The sequence below is a fragment of the Chelonoidis abingdonii genome, chromosome 21, assembly GCF_003597395.2.
Source record: "Chelonoidis abingdonii isolate Lonesome George chromosome 21, CheloAbing_2.0, whole genome shotgun sequence".
Lineage (NCBI taxonomy): Eukaryota > Metazoa > Chordata > Testudines > Testudinidae > Chelonoidis > Chelonoidis abingdonii.
The window spans coordinates 8,638,470-8,655,385 of NC_133789.1; the positions used below are offsets into that span (position 1 = coordinate 8,638,470).

The 16,916-nt window shown below is 42.0% G+C and overlaps 1 protein-coding gene across 4 annotated transcripts in view; it reads right to left on the reverse strand.

The window, feature by feature from the left end:
* Positions 1–2,529: 2,529 nt before the first annotated feature.
* Positions 2,530–16,916, reverse strand: part of DDX42 (DEAD-box helicase 42) — a 36,305-nt gene continuing 21,918 nt past the window's right edge. For all 4 annotated transcript variants that reach the window (XM_032791590.2, XM_032791589.2, XM_075059717.1 and 1 more), the window contains 8 exons: positions 15,604–15,703; positions 13,970–14,017; positions 13,267–13,364; positions 10,912–11,188; positions 9,063–9,289; positions 7,710–7,820; positions 5,529–5,630; positions 2,530–4,521 (listed from right to left, as the gene is read on the reverse strand). In XM_032791590.2, the coding sequence (XP_032647481.1) occupies positions 3,805–4,521; positions 5,529–5,630; positions 7,710–7,820; positions 9,063–9,289; positions 10,912–11,188; positions 13,267–13,364; positions 13,970–14,017; positions 15,604–15,703 (1,680 nt within the window). In that variant the 3' untranslated portion in view covers positions 2,530–3,804. The remainder of the gene's footprint in view (positions 4,522–5,528; positions 5,631–7,709; positions 7,821–9,062; positions 9,290–10,911; positions 11,189–13,266; positions 13,365–13,969; positions 14,018–15,603; positions 15,704–16,916) is intronic.

Below are 16,916 nucleotides of genomic sequence, written 5' to 3' on the forward strand. Positions count from 1 at the left end.
TCCTTTTGCAGCTCGATCGTCCAGCGGACGCTGTGACGGTACCTCCCATAAGGCTCTATGGAAATATGCTTAGAATGGGTTTTATGCTACATATGCCATGTAACATATCTCCGTAAAGGTTATGATCTACAGAATGTATTAATCCTATTTGCATGCATATATCATTTTTGTATTCGATGTTATGAATGTTGGCTGTGTACTGGCTTGATTTCTACATAACCTTAGTAGAGCATTTGGTCAGTTGCTGGAGAAAGGAATGTTGAAATTAAGTACCTAATCAAGAAACACCTAAAGGACAAAGGATCTTGGAATGTTCTAATCCACATAAGAAGTCTACTTGAGGCCGTTCAAGGTAGCATGTAAACAATGGATGCTACCTGAAAAACAGTCACGCATGGACATGTGACTGGCCCAGATGACTCCTAAACTCCATCTTGGAGCTGCACTTTGCATAGGAGTGAGGAGGGGGTCTCCACCCACAAGAGAAAGTCTATTTAAACCCTTGGGAGACCCCTCCATTTTGTCTTCAGCTGGCTAAAGAGAGCCTCTCCACCTCCCCCACCCCAATACTGAAAGAAACTGGACCAAAGGACAGAGACTGCAAGGGGTGTGAGTGATTGCTGGACCCAGGCTAGGAGATTAGTCTGTAAAAGGGAGCATTCTGGAACTGGCGAGATTATCTGTATTCAGTTTGATTAAACATAGATTTGCGCATTTTATTTTGCTTGGTGACTTACTTTGTTCTGTTACTACTTGGAACCACTTAAATCCTACTTTCTGTATTTAATAAGATCACTTTTTACTTATTAGTTAACTCAGAGTATGTATTAGTACCACGGAGAGCAAACAACTGTCCATATCTCTCTATCAGTGTTATAGAGGGCGAACAATTTATGAGTTTACCCTGCATAAGCTTTATACAGGGTAAAACAGATTTATTTGGGTTTAGATCCCATTGGGAATTGGGCATCTGGGTGTTAAAGACAAGCACACTTCTGTTAGCTGCTTTCAGGTAAACCTGCAGTTTTGGGGCAAGTAATTCAGATCCAGGGTCTTTGTTGAAGCAGATGGGAGCTTCTGGCTCAGCAAGACAGGGTGCTGGAGTCCTGGGCTGGCAGGAAAACCAGGAGCAGAGGTAGTCTTGGCACATCAGCTGGCTTCTGTGATCCAACCTGTCACAGGCGCACTGACTGTTTGCCAGGCTTCCTGCTTCTGATGGTCTTAAAAAAAATTGCTGTTAGTTTTCATGTCCTTCGGTAATTGATTTTCAAATTCTTTCTTGGCCTGCCTTATTACACTTTTATATTTGACTTGCCAGAGTTTATGCTCCTCTATATTTTCCTCAGTATGCTCTGACTTCCAATTTTAAAGGATGCCTCTGTCTCTAATCAACGTTTACTTTGCTGTTTAGCCATAGCAGCATTTTTTTAGTCTTCTTGTTTTTTTCCCTCCACAAGGATGTTAAATTTATTTACATTATGGTTTCTATTACTGAGTGGCTCAACTATATTCACTTCCTGGACCTGATCCTGTGCTCCATTTAGGATTAAATCAAGCATTGTCTTCCCTTATGGGTTCCAAGAAGAGCTGCTCCAAGAAGCAGTCATTAGTGGTGTCAAGAAATTTTATCTTTGCATCCCTTCCAGACATGCAGTCAATATGAGATTAGTTGAAATCCCCTACAAATTATTGTGTTTTCTGCCTTTGTAGCCTCTCTAATCTCCCTGAGCATTTCACAGTCACCATCACCATCCTGGTCAGGTGATCGTTAGTATATTCCTACTGCTATACTCTTATTGTTTAAGCATGAAATTCTATACATAGAAATACTGTGGTACAATTTACAGACTCATAGACTTTAAGGTCAGAAAGGACCAGCATGATCATCTAATCTGATCTCCTGCACATTGCAGGCCACAAAACCTCACCCACCCACTCCTGTAAGAGACCCCTAACCACTGGCTGAGTTACTGAAGTCCTTAAATCATGATTTAAAGACGTCTAGTTACAGAGAATCCATTTACACTAGTTTAAACCTGACCCATGGCCCCTGCTGCAGAGGAAGGCAACCCCTTGGCCCCAGTTTCTGCCAATCTGACCTTGGGGAAAATTCTTTCCCGAACCCAAATACGGCAATCAGCTAGACCCTGAGCATGTGAGCGAGACCCACCAGCCAGACACCTGGGAAATAATTTGATTCATTTAGGATTTTGACTTTATTTGACCTTATGCTTTATATAGTGCCAGTCTTTCACCAGCGTGACCTACTCTGTCATTTCTATATATTTTGTATCCTGATATTACCCTGTCCCATTGATTATCCTCATGCCAGCAAGTTTCTGCAATGCCTATTATATATCAATATCCTCATTTAATGCCAGGCACACTAGTTCATCCATTTTAGGATTTAGATGAAAAGGGTGTATAGAAAGTCTGCAGTTCTGCTACGTCTCTACCCAAATCCCAAAACGGCTGAAGAGGAACAGATGGGTCGGAGAGGGAAAAAAAAAGGCACATGCTAGGTACGTATCCCAATAATAAAACATTTACTAGAGCAAGCAGAAAGTAAATGAACAGCTGATAAAGAAAACTTCACAATGTCACAAAAACCTGACACAGTTTCCGATACTTCTCTTCATAGAAACAAGATCGAGATGAGAACAGAACTGTTTCAGCAAAAAAGGTTTTTTTCCTACCATTATGGCAAAAAAAATTTAAAAAAATAAAGGGGAAGGGGAACCCAGGGAATACACACGACAGCAGTTAAGAGTTAAAATCAGTCAAGCGAGATTTTACATTTTTACTACACGTCTCCGATACTGGGCAATTTTTGAGCCACCCCACTTTACTACTTACTTCTATAGGTTCTTCCTAAAGGCTTATCAGCAGCAGGTCCCTGGATTTAAGAACAAGTTCCCCTTCCCTGTGGTTAGTCTTGTCTCATAAGGGGACACTGGACCATGATTAAAGTGGCATATATCAAACGGCTTCCCTTTTCTCTGAGAAAGCAATTAGCCCTCTCTCAGTGAGCAAACGGGCACAACAGAGATACACGCTCGCTATGCAGGCTTCCACGAAGATGAAGGTTGTTACATAAGTGGGGTTCTTTCAAAAATAAAAGCCAGCAGGTGCAAAGGCGACAGTTCATTTGCTACAACTGGCTAAGGATTCTGTCCTACATTACATGTAGAATTATGGTAAATTGGACCAGACAAGAATCCCTTAAACTGCTTGATGAAATTAACCTTTTATATCTGGCCATTAGTGACACACGGATATATTCTTAACTAGGGGGGTGATTTTGAGACCAAATTATGTGGAGGTTGAAAGAGAATATGGGGGAGGAATAGATCGGAGACCTTGGTATCACGCAACTTACTGAAAGATTATGCTTAAACAGGTCGGTCCTGAGCATCTCTAGATGGACTGGCTTTTAACATCTACATTGATTAAAGAAAACAGACTACCTTAAACTTTTCTGGACGACAAGTTTCTTAATGTTCTGTGTGTAGAACAAACGGCCTCTTTCCTGCTAACGAGATCTGTTTTTAAATCCAGCAGAAAGTCACTTGAGTGGACGAATTTTTAAATGCAGAACCCAGGAGCTCTATAAAAATGATTTCTCTCTGGCAGAAGCATTGTGTTTACATGTCATTAGAGTGAAGCTGTCTGCAAATGTACCAACACCGACTCACATGGGAATGTTTCCTTCCCCTCTCCTCAATAACCAGTTATCAAAACCCAAGATCTTCCTTAAAAAGACATCACTGCCTGTGTGGATCCCAGGTTACGATGCATCAGCTTTTAACTGTCCCATCGGCTCTTCTTGCGCTTTGGGGGCTCGGGGACAGCAAAACCATCCGTCTTGCTGTCCCGGTTGCTGCCATCTTTCTTGTTCTCATTGATCCTGCTCTCGTTGTTTCTACCCTCGTTGTTCCTACCATCACTTATATTGCGGCCGTCACCGTTATTGCGGCCGTCACCATGTCGGCTACTGTTGCTTCCACCACTAAAGTGGCGGCTTTCACTGTGGCGGTGGCTGTCCCCATGGCGGTTGTCTGCCTGGCGATAGCCATCGCTATGGCGACCACCACCATCTCCATGGCGCTGACTGTCACTGTGGCGACCACTACCATCTCCATGGCGCGCTGGACTGTCATTGTGGCGATTGCTTCTGTTGTCACTGTATCGTTCTCTGCCGCCGCCACCACCACCTCCTCCACCACCGCCGTTGCCACCTTCTCTGCTGTTGATGCTGGCACTTGTGCTATTGTATCCCTGAATTCCAACACCTGGATAGCCAGGTACACTACTCAGGTTCCCAGCACTGGTAAAGCCTGGTATTCCCTTTACTGCAGCAGCGGCAATCGGACTGTCAGGACTTGCAGCATTCTGCTGTGCTGAATTTGTCGGTACTGAATTCAAGCTCCCAGCGCTGGTCCATCCACTGGCCCCAGCAGCAGAGCTACCAGTCTTCTGGTTGTTTAAGCTGGCAGCAACAAAGTGGCTCTTGTATTGCGACTGCAGGAAATAGAAAAGAGTGTTAGCCAACACATAGGGTCAGGGAACTCGCAAATGCAAACATAGCTCTGGCATGAAGTCTGGGGATGTCCTATGTGAAAGGGGCTCCTCTAGAAGCCGGTCTTTGAGAGATAACACTAGTTTTGTGCTTCTGAACAAGAGTGAATTAAAGCACACACCTGCTGGCAGTACATGCAAATATACATTGAGCTAAAGAAGGGCACTTCTCTGTTATGGAGTTTGTTTGTACACTCTAGTGAAGAGACTGTCTATCTCATTAACTCTTACAACTCCCAGTACATCACTGGTGCCAAGCAATCTACACAGAAGACAGGAAAGAAAGGGGACTCCTTTAATGATGCAGGACATGTCTGATACTAGGGAACAGAGTCTCTGTATAACCTGTCATTCAGAATCCTAAATTAACTCTTCTGCTCAGGACTGCAACAGGATGCCAGAGAGTGTTCCCAAGAATTTAGTTATATGTGGACAATATGCCAAAGACTCCAGTTCCCTGACAACAATCAAACCACGGGATTGTACTACTGAGGAATAGTTCCTGAAGGGATGCGTAGAGCACCCACACCACAAAACAAAATGCAGAGAATGGAAGTTTTCACTACACAAACAATAGTAAAAAGCGGCAAGAGGCACTGAATTGTAAAAGTGTATTTTTAAAGTTTCCAGAACAGGTTGCTGGCGAAGTCTCTCAATCCAGGATAGCGTCACAGTTTTATGCGCAGGGAAACTAGAATCAGGAAGAGGTGGTGCAAATAGCACAGGACATGTATTCTGTTTGTATGATGACCAGCGTATCCACTCAATTAAAACCAGAGAAAGGCAAGATTTTCAGGTGTTAAGTACCCCAACTCATACTGACGTCAACAGGGTCTCTGCCCCTCCAGAAAACTAAGCCCATAGCTTTGTCTCTGATCAGAAGTAAAAAGTCTAATGTTTACTTCATGAGCTCTTCTTTTGATCTAGGGAACAAGAGTGATCAAACCAACCTGAAATGCTGCTTTCATTGCAGACAGTCTGTCTCCCATTGCCCCAGTGGATGGCTTGTATGCCTCATAGTTACTCATCACATTGCTGCTGCTCCCACGGTCCTGAGGAGAAAGCAAAAGAGAAACTGCACTTCTCTCTCTAAACTACACACTTTTCACCTCGTCCTACCTCCAAACTCAGGGACTGGATGCTACTCTGCACTAGAGTGCCTTTCCGCTGAAGATCGCAAAGTCTCTCAACAGCCCTGAGATTGTTTGCAGTGTAGCTGTAGTTGTGTTGGTGCCAGTATACTAAAAAGACAAGGGAGTAGGGGGGTAATATCTTTTATTGGACCAACTTCTGCTCTCTCACCAACAGAAGATGCTCCAATAAAAGATATTACTTCAGCCACGTTGTCTCCCTAACAGCCATGAAAGGCAGGGTCATTCCCACTTTACTGATGGGGAAATGGCCAAGTTTAGAACTCAGGAGTCCAGTCCCCTGCTCTAACCTCTAGGCAACGTTACCTCCAGATGGAGCTGTCCATAAAGAAAGAAGAGTTAATAGTGTGGAGGGAAAGAAAAGAACATTTTTATCAGATGGTTTTCCCTTAACTCAGGTAACCAGACATTTGTGGGATATCCTCATTTCCACGCCTGGAGAGGTGAGCATGAACCCAGAGCAAAGAGTCCCCTGAAAACCAGTCCCTGCCTGTCACGTGGGCCCTGTCTACAAGCCTCCATAAGAACCTAAAAATGGCCATACTGGGTCAAACCAAAGGTCCATCTAGCCCAGTATCCTGTCTTCTGACAGTGGCCAGTGCCAGGTGCCTCAGAGGGAATGAACAGAACAGGTAATCATCAAGTGATCCATCCCCTGTCACCCATTCCCAGCTTCTGGCAAAACCAAGGCTAGGGACACCATCCCTGCCCATTCTGGCTAATAGCCATTGATAGACCTATCCTCCAGGAACTTATCTAGTTCTTTTTTGAACCCTGTTATAGTCTTGGCTTCACAACATCCTCTGACAGGGAATTCCACAGGTTGACTGTCGTTGTGTGACTGTCTTTTGTTTGTTTTAAGCCTGCTGCCCATTAATTTCATTTGGTGACCCCTAGTTCTTTTGTTACGAGAAGGAGTAAATAACACTTCCTTATTTACTTTCTCCACACTAGTCATGATTTTATAGACCTCAATCATATCCCCACCCTCAGTCGTCTCTTTTCCAAGCTGAGAAGTCCCAGTCTTTTTAATTTTTCCTCATATGGAAGCTGTTCCATACCCCAATCATTTTTGTTGCCCTTTTCAGAACCTTTTCCAATTCCAATATACAGTATCTTTTTTGAGATGGGGCGACCATATCTGCACGCAATATTCAAGATGTGGGCGTACCATGAATTTATGTAGAGGCAATATGATGTACGCTGTCTTCTTTCTATCCCTTTCTTGATGATTCCCAACAGTTCGTTACCTTTAACTGCCACTGCACATTGAGTGGGTATTTTCAGAGAACTATCCACAGTGACTTCAAGATCTTTTTCTTGAGTGATAAGATAATTTAGACCCCATCGTTTTATATGTATAGTTGGAATTATGTATGCCTGAGCAACAGCTGCAGCTGAAGCAGGGCTGAATATGATTCTTCACTAGTTGACCAGGTCTTGACCCTGGTTATTATACTGGTGCTGCACATAGTACATCAATACTTTTCAAGCTAAACTATGCTCGGTGCCAGCTCAGCTACACTTATTGCAGACCCTCTGGGCAGCAATGAGTAGTTTTTGTAGCACAGATAGGACTAACGACTGCTCCCAATCAGTCTAATGGAATCCCATAAATCTTTTGCTGTCAGGAACCAACCTGTGCACAGCTTCTCGGCTCAACTATATCCTGTTCTTGTGGAGCAATCACCACTCCCAGGACCAGTTAGAAGTTACAAGTTTTGTGCTGAATGTTGACTTCAGGAAAAGGCAAGTCAAATTAGAATTTTTCCCTCTCAAACCTACTTTGTGGCTCTAAACAAAGCCACCAAGGCAAGTACAAGGAGTTTTCATTGATACATTTGAATCTCCAAGATTCTGAGCTGCACACAGTCTGAAACTGGATAGGCTGAATCCTGTGTACAGGTCCTGTGGAGTTACGCTCCAATGTTAGCCTGGATTTTCATGAAAAGAAATAGCCCCCTAAAGTTCTCTACTTACAGAGCCATCTGAACCCAGGCCAGGGCGTTCGCGGTATCCTAAGCCACCACCACCAATGTTCAGCTTCTTGCCTTTCCCTCCCTTGAAACGGGATTTTCGGAACCAGGCATTCTGTATGAAACAAAGACAACTCCTTGAAATGCAAAAAAAAATAAAATAGCTCAATAATGCAGGTGTGGGAAGAGAAAGGTTTAGTTTGATTGTTTTCAAAGAAAAACATAAAACATCTCTATTTCCTGCCCCAAAACAGACCTTATCACAAGCTGACGGGACAGGGGAAACAGCTGTACTGAAACTAAATTGGAGATGGCATTGTGCCCTGTTCGTGATTGGAGGCTTCCTCTATGTTACGCATCTTGTGAGCACTGGTTTTCTTTATTAAACTCTTATGCCATGTTCATGGTTTGTTTTTCCTCCTGACAAAATACAGGAATAAAGACATTCTCTAAAGACCTTCACCATGGGAGGTCTATGGCCTTCCACACTTCACTGTTAGGATCCACTGAGCTGATCAATTCACGCCAGCAACAGGCTAAGAAGAAACTAAGGTACTGAAGGCAAAAAGATGCTGCCCCAATTACTAGGAACACCGTGAGTTTGCAAAGCTTTATGTCTACACACAAGCACTGTCCCAGGGTTTTATGAGCACTGGTTGTACCTGTCAAATGCCTGGCTTGGTTTGCTCAGGTCTGATGGAACCAGTAAGGTAAAATTTTCAAACGTGCTTAAGTGATTTAAGAGCCTATGTCCCATTTTCAAAAGTGAGCCCAGGAATCTAAGCCTTCTTGAAAGTCACTGGACAGTACTCAGCAGATGTGGTGGGCAGTATGGGAAAAGTACTTCAGGAATCCCAGAATGCAATGGTACAACCCTGACTATCAAGCATGCTTTCTGTGGAAATGCCAGAACAGCTTGGACAGACAGTGTTGCTGAGCAGATACCATGAACAGGTAAGAATTATTTCACAGAGCAGATGTCTCTGCAATGGCTGCCTTGCACAACTCTCAATTAAGCCACATTTTCTAGATGCCTGCCATAAAGACTGGAAGTGTGCGAGGATTTGATCGTAATAAGACTCTTTAAACCCATGCAGTGCTTAGCTGGAATCAGCAGGTCCTGGCTTCCTTGGCATTGTCAGTCTTTTTAGGCCTCACAAACTCCTGAAAGGTGGACAAGTACGATTTTTACAACTTACAGTAGGGAAATTGAGATATAGTGAGACAAAAGGTAATACAGCAAGTTTGTGACGGAGCTAGGATTATATTCCTGAACTCCTCATCTCTCCCTTGCCCAGCTCTACCCACTGAATGACAATGCTCCCTCTAGCTGAGAGAGATGCTTTTGTGTTTGTACCTGCATTGCAAGGTCCAAGAGTTCTTTTGAAACATGTTGATTGGCTCCTTCCATGTTTCTGACAAGATCACCAGCAAAATTACTATCCTTGGGAGTCAGTAAAGTGTAAGCTATTCCCTTCTCACCAGCCCTGCCAGTACGTCCAATTCTGTGTGTGTGGGTGTCTATGTCACGGGCCACATCGTAATTGATCACAGTCTTAATGGAAGGAATATCCAGACCACGAGCTGTAACACAAAGCAACATGACGATCAGCCTGATTCTCTTGAATTAACGCAAACAAATCCCATCTACGTGGACCTGGGTCACTTTACACAGCTCAAACAAGAGAGAGCTTTGCACTAGAGTACAACCCATTTAAGCCAACTCTGTTATAGCTGAAACCACTAGTTAGCTAAAGTTTAATGACATCCACTCCCATAGCAACACACATCTTACACATCAGGTTAACAGGATCATGGACATTAGAGATGGAAGAGACCCATTTAGTCAAGTATGTCCCGTATAAGGGTGGGGAAGAGTGCCTTATTAGAGGATACAGCAGATAAAAACACAACACTTTGTTTTAGTCAAAAGTCCAGGATCTAAAAGCTGTTTTCCTAAAAGTTTTGGATGTCTATTTCTCCCTCCTAGAAAACTATGCAATGTCCTAATTGATTTTAAGCTACCAGACAGTCAATACTTCATAAGGGAGCAGTGAACATTTTTTTTTTTTTTAAGAGTAGCTGGCAAGCATATGTATAGTCTAGTATTGTTAGAACTAAAAATAAGACCCCTCTCCTAGTACAGTGTTCTTCTGAAAAACATCTGACAATTGTTCCTAAGGCTATAGAAGCGAACCCCACTGCTTTTTGCTTACTTCTATTTGTATGCATGGAAAAGGGACATCATCAGCAATGCACGTAATTGCAAGATGCTGTGCCTCTCTCAGTGAAGACTGCGTGAGTGAGTGAGCGAGCGAGTGTGTGTGTGTGAGAGAGATTTAGTATTAATACTTTGCACTTCTCTATCCCCTTTCATCTGACGTTCTCAGAGAGCTTACAATCCCATGAGGTGGGTAGCAGCCATTTTATAGATGCAGAAACTGAAGCACAGAAAGGCGAAGTGACTTGCTCAAGGTCACATAAGCCAGTAGATCAGAACCCAAAGCTTGCTGGCATCAGCCTAGTCCAAACTACCACTTTAGCTACCGCCTGAAACAGACCAATAGGGAAAACCTAACAGGTAGCACACATGGACTTGTATGTAGAGGTGGTTGGAATATTTTTGCTTAAATGAAATTTCAGTGAAGCCAAAATGTTTGAGGGGTTAGGGTACTGGTCTGGGATGCAGGAGATGTGAGAGACCCAGGTTCAAGTACCAGCTCAGCCTGATTTGAAGTGATCTGGGATGAAAATCTCTACTCTGAATTAGGCAGAACAGGGACTTGAATCTGAGTGTCTCACATCACAAGCCAGTAGCCTAACTTCTGGGCTATAAGATGACACCCTTTCCCCTGCAACACAATTCATTTTTAAGAAAATACTCCAAAGGTTTTGTTTTCATTAAATGGGGAACAAAAACCAAAAGTTGCTGCAAAAACAGAACAGCGGTGCTCTGGCTAGTTCATTTTCATGTCATCATATTAAAATGTCCATCTTGTCTAAGATACTAGGTGATAACCTGGAAAAAAAGTCTTTCATTTAGCTGCAGTATGGTCAGACAGCTGCCATGCAAATTTCCCCCACATTGCTCTCATCAGGGTCAATTGTGCACGTGGCAGAGTTTAGTTTCTATGCTGATTCGCTAGCCCCTCTGTTGAGGCTGCCAGCTTGTATATATTAACTTTTATGAGAAACTTGTTCCCTACCTGCCACATCAGTAGCAACCAGAATTGGGATCCCCTTTTTCTTAAAGTCTGAAATGACTTTATTCCTTTCGCTCTGGTCCATGTCACCATGAAGCAGCCCTAGGTTATGATCTTCCTGCTTAAGGTTATTGGCCAGCTCCTCTGCATTCGCTTTCTTGGTGACAAATAGAAGAACACTCCCAGAAGAAGTGAACTCGACCAGGTGCCTGGTCAGCCAGTTCCACTTGCTAGGGCCGGAGGGGAGAATCTCCACAATTTGGGTAATATCTTCATTTGCCTATTGGAAGGAGTGAGAAAGACTACAGTTATAACCTAGAGTGGTAAAGGATGGCACAGAAAGTACAAGGCAGACACTGAATGCAGCACAGGAATTCAAAACAGAAGTGTAGAGGTGAGGGGGAGGAGTAGGATGAAATGGGGTGAAGTTCCCCTTTCGAAAAAGTTTCAACTTCATTTGTATTTATTCCCTCGCCTTGTCTCTGAATACACTGACCCAATGGGGCACAGAAGGCTGGGACTGGCTGAACCATGAGTGTGGGAGAGGCAAAGTGCAGACCTTGCCAGGATGTCTCTAATGTTCTACAGCACCACATTTACCATTTAAAATAGCTAGATTAAGCAAAACAAGGATCAGAAAGCAGGGGAATAATCAGGCCTAAGGACATGAAGAGAGGGCACTCATCAGAAAAATCATTTGTGCAGGATCCGAGGAAAAAGGCTCCTCTGGGAGTTGTGACGTTTCATCTGAACCAGGGTAAATCATGGTGCTGGTGGGGTTCACTGTACAAACTCTACAATGAACCAATAGGAGTGGGGGACATGGCACCATTTGGGGGATATTTTGATTTGTGTGCATGTGTTCTGATACAAATGGAACCAAAGAGGAGGACGTTTTCAAAATAGTCTCATAATTTTGCCCAAAGAAACCAGAATATCTACATTGCCCTGCAGCAACAGAAGCGGCACTGTCTGGCTGAGCTAGCAAAGAGGTTCCTTTTCTCAAAGGCAGAATGCTTGTTAAGGAAGCTGAAAACCCAAAGGCTTTAATCAGCCATTAATTTTCTTTATTAATCAAATATAAGGCAGGATATGTTGTCTTTTGAAGGCATGTGTACAGATTTCGGTAGGGAAGGATTCTCTTATAAATGTCCTGCGGTACAGTTAGATCTCAGCTATTTGCATATATTGCTTGCAAAATTTCTTCAAAGTAGATGTATACCTGTTAGAACAATTAGCTGACACAGCTGTTGTGCTGTTGCCAAGCGAGTAAGTAGCCAAAATCCCCACATAAACCAGCTGGAAGCTGTTATATTACTAGTTTCATGAAGAGTCTTACGATTGTGAAACCTGTGCACAGGTTTAATTGATCCTTTACATTTTCAGGGCAAAACACAGGAATTCATCCATATGAGTCTCAGACTAACAGAAACTGAAACACCAAACTGCCATGCACTGTGCTGAAAATGTACTTTTGTTGTGTTGCCAGGATTAGACATATACTAATTTTTTTAAAAAGACTTTTATTAGAACAAAATTTCACAAGGTTCTAAGTTAAAATAAAGGGGTCTAGATCTTTTCTAACTCAGTAACAAGGCTAGTAACCTGTTACTCTCCAGGCAATCAGAGGCTACACCAGGAACTAAAGGCCTGAGCCACTGAAGGTAATGGCAGAACTGGAAAAGACTTTAAACTTATTAATTTATTGGAGTTATTTTTATTCTAGAGCAATTTTCTTAGCATCAGGGTTGCTCCAGGCATTAATAAAAGCTCCCATCACAGTGAGAACGCTTAGTTCTATGGAGAATTATTACAGATAATTCTTTCCCAGGTGTCTGGCTGGTGGGTCTTGCCCACATGCTCAGAATCTAACTCATCACCATATTTGGGGTCAGGAAGGAATTTTCCCCCAGATCAGACTGGCAGAGATCCTGGGTATTTTTTGCCTTCCTCTGGAGCATGAGTCACTTACTGGTTTGAACTGGAGTAAATGGCTATAACCTGAAGTCTTTAGATCAAGATTTGAGGACTTCAGTAACTGAGCCAGAGGTTATGGGCCTACTACAAGAATGAGTGGGTGAGGTTCTGTAGCCTGTGACGTGCACAAGGTCAGACTAGAGGTCCCTTCTGGCCTTAAAGTCTCTGAGTTATCATAAAATTAGAATAATTTTTTTTTTTTTTAATTACATTACTTATTTTTTTCAGACCTCGTGTTCAAGAACGCAAAATGTTTCCTCCTGGCAATCAATGATCACAGCTGTAATCTAAGCTTTAATGTAAATAACACAAGACAACAGAGTAAGATGGTTTCCTCCACCATCTTTGAATTCTCTTTCAGAAACAATGTTGCAGGATTACCTCTCCAATGTCTCCCTGCACCACGCGAATCGGGTCGATCAGGATATCTCTGGCCAACTTCTCAATCTTTTTACGAAAAGTGGCACTGAACAAGAGAGCTGGAAGGAAAAGTCTATTTGAACTCTCTGAAGAGTACGCTCCCTTTCTGTACTATGAATACACTTCTGTATAGATCTTATTAACAAGCTCTGTACAACAGAAATATAAGAACTGTGCTAGGTGTTAGGGATTCTGAGTTATACTCAAACTTTTACCAAGTTTAAGACAAATTTCCATTAAATCCCTTAGCACAAACACCTCAGGCTTATATTAATTTACCAGAATACATTAAATATACACACAGGAAAATGGTTAGAATATGGGCATTTATTCAGTTATCCAAAAACAAGATGTGGAAAGACGGGAACGCCACATTGTATTCCCATGGAAGCTTCCATCAGAGGATCTCACAGAACATTAAATATTATGTCTTCAGCTCTCCTCTGAACTAGATATTAACCACCACCAAAAACAACTGGAGCTGAACTCTTGAAAGTCTTGTCCCAAGTGACATATCTAAGGTCAGAGAATGAGTCAGTGGAAAAGCTGGAAATAGAATCCAGGAGTCCTGGCTCCAAGACTCTTGCTCTAACTACTAAATATCAATGCCTCTTCCTAAGCTTTTGTCCTGTGGTAGCTTGTTGTGAAACATGCTTGTACTTACTTTGTCTGTCAGGGCGCACATGACTGGCAACTGATCTTACTTGGTATTCTGAGAAAGGAAAGAGAAAACAGCACATAATGCAAAACAAAGCACTATTTCATTAGCGAATGAAAGGAAATTTTGTCAAGATTTTTGTGCATTCCGCGGATTTAAAAAAAAAAAAGGATCCATAGTACTTTATATATAAATTGTTTTTGCCCTACCAAACAAAAATCTGAAGAGGTTCTTTCTGTTCAGACTCACTAATCATTGGTTTATTAGAAACCAGCTTACTCCAACTGCGACGTCAATAGACAAGTGTTTCAGGCCAGCTGATGAAACAGATGAAGACAGTAGAGTAGGTGGATTTTGGCAGAGAGATACTTTTGCTCTGCAAAGTGCATCCATTTTCTGTGTGCCTTTGGTTGTTAAACAGCATTAATTACAGCTTCTGAGAGGGCTGACTGACTTCCAGCCTAAGTGTTAGTCCCGTGAGTGTGGAGCTAACCTGAGATACAGACTAAGCAATGCTGCTCCCCAAAAATGAGGGTACAGTGTGTATAGCGTTCAAATTCCAGCCACTAACTCTGAACAGCCTTAATACAACAGGCACTGGCTTGGGAAGGTAAGAATTCGAGTTAAATAATCTTTGACTAGGGGGAACAAAGCAAGGGCTTGAAGTTGCAATAGAAAAAGAAAACAAAGAAGAATTATCCAGGGCCAGTGGCTCTGCACATTTACAAAAAAAAAACAAACGTAATTCATACTTACCGAATTGTCATGTAAATTTACAAGCACAAAACCTTGCTCTTTACCATGATGATTATCACAGAAAAAAATTAATGACATTTTACTCACCCAGCAAAAAAACTCCAACAACACAATCAGTTATTAGTAAAAATCTGAGGGTATCAAAATGCTCTAACTTTATCTGCTCAACAATCAGAAGAATAGCTCTGACAGCAATTCCATAGCTATTTTTATGCCCCATATTTCATATTTAAATTAAACAGATTGAAGAGATGTCTAATTTTATCATTGCTTCCAGGCTGCATCTATTTGCTGCCAAAATGCTGTTTCATAATTCCCTTCAATTGTGCTCCAGATTAATCTGAGTGCATGTCCCTATACCTCCTACAGTACACTAGCAAGCCTCTCCCCTCTTTGGTTTGCTTCCGCCACTGGAGAGTCAAAGCCATGCTACGTCAAGGCACGGACCTTCTTTAATGACACTGCAGAGCTGTACACATATTCTATGCACTGTACAAATATTAACTGATCAAGCACGTAACATCTCAGTGAAGTAGACAGGTGTTACTACAGCACCCCAACTTATACATGCAGAACTAAGGCATAGGGGTGAAGGGACTGGCACAACGCCACCCAGAAAGTCAGAGGTAAAAGTCAGTATTAGAAACTAGCAGTTCCTGAATCCCATTCCCAATCTCATTTTGTTAGACCTGCCTGGCCCCTTTTCATCAATGCTAAAAGGTCATGCACTTTAAATGCATACCTAGCAAGGGTTCTGTCCATACAGATTTTTCTCAACGGATTTCAAAGTTCTGTTAAGCTACAAGAGTTTCAGCCAGCCAATTCAGATTGAAAATTGTGTACCACTACTTTATACTGTATGAAGGCTTTCATTCAATACATACCGAAACCCATGTCAAACATTCTGTCTGCTTCATCAAACACAAGATAAGAGACTCTTTGAAGATTGGTAGCTTTCTTCTTCACATGATCAATCAAGCGACCCTATCAGAAAACAAAAATTTAAATCCACAAGTCTTTAAGCGTAACAAGTGGCATCTTTGAGGAAAGTGGCTACTGCTCTGGTATAAATCATCATGATACTAAAAAAAGAGACTTGTAATAGAAAATGTCTCAATGCTTCAGTCTATAATAGATCATTGCTGTTCAAAAAGCAGTTCTGTATCAATTATATTTTCAAGTCAGTGAAAGTAAGATTCCAAATGCATCCAGTTAGTGTGCCTGGTAGACTATGTTTTAAGGCTGGGATTTTCAAAAGAGCCTTAAGAGTTAGGCACCAAATTATCTGAAATTCCCATGCCAGCATTTAGGGCCAACACTATAAAACGAACCTCTACTCTTAGTTTCATTCAATTTTGAAGTGAAAAATGCACTAGAGACCCCACTCACATCCAACAGGCAACCCAGTGTTTAAACTGGTCACTACCTTGTCACTATACACATACCAGCATAATTTTCTTAGCTCTTAAAGGCATAGCAACCTGGACCAGTAAATTTTGCTGGGGCCCTGTACGTTCACTTGGAGACATATTTAAATGTAATTTTACTTTGGGGACACTCATAACTGAACTCTTACTTGGCTAATTGAGGCAAAGCCCAGTAGTTTACAGACTCCTTCCAGGCCATTAGTTTGATAATCATTACAACACAATCATTAAATTATAGCAGCTTGTTTGTTAAAGTCAGTAAGCCACAACGTGGCAGTGTGAGGATTATGGCTGCAACCATCTCCATTTTGAAAATGAATGATTGTTGTAACAATCTGTATTACCTAAAATGTACCTAACACTAAATTATTCATTTTTCATAAGAGCTATATACAGCAACTGCCTAGGCTAATGTGTCATAATGGCTTGGCACAATATAGAAACAGAACGGACATCTGGGAAAAAACCTGCTCTATTCCAAGAAATAAGACATCCATGCTTTAAAATATATTAGAACAATGAACATATTAGATTATATATATTTAAATATAGCAACAGATCCTGCAGAACTGACCCATGATCTGTGTCCTTTGTACACAGAAGAGTTCAGTATCAGAGAGGTAGCCGTGTTCGTCTGGATCTGTAAAAGCAGCAAAGAATCCTGTGGAACCTTATAGACTAACAGATGTTTTGGAGCATGAGCTTTCGTGGGTGAATACCCACTTCGTCAGATGCACGTAGTGGAAATTTCCAGGGGCAGGTATATATAT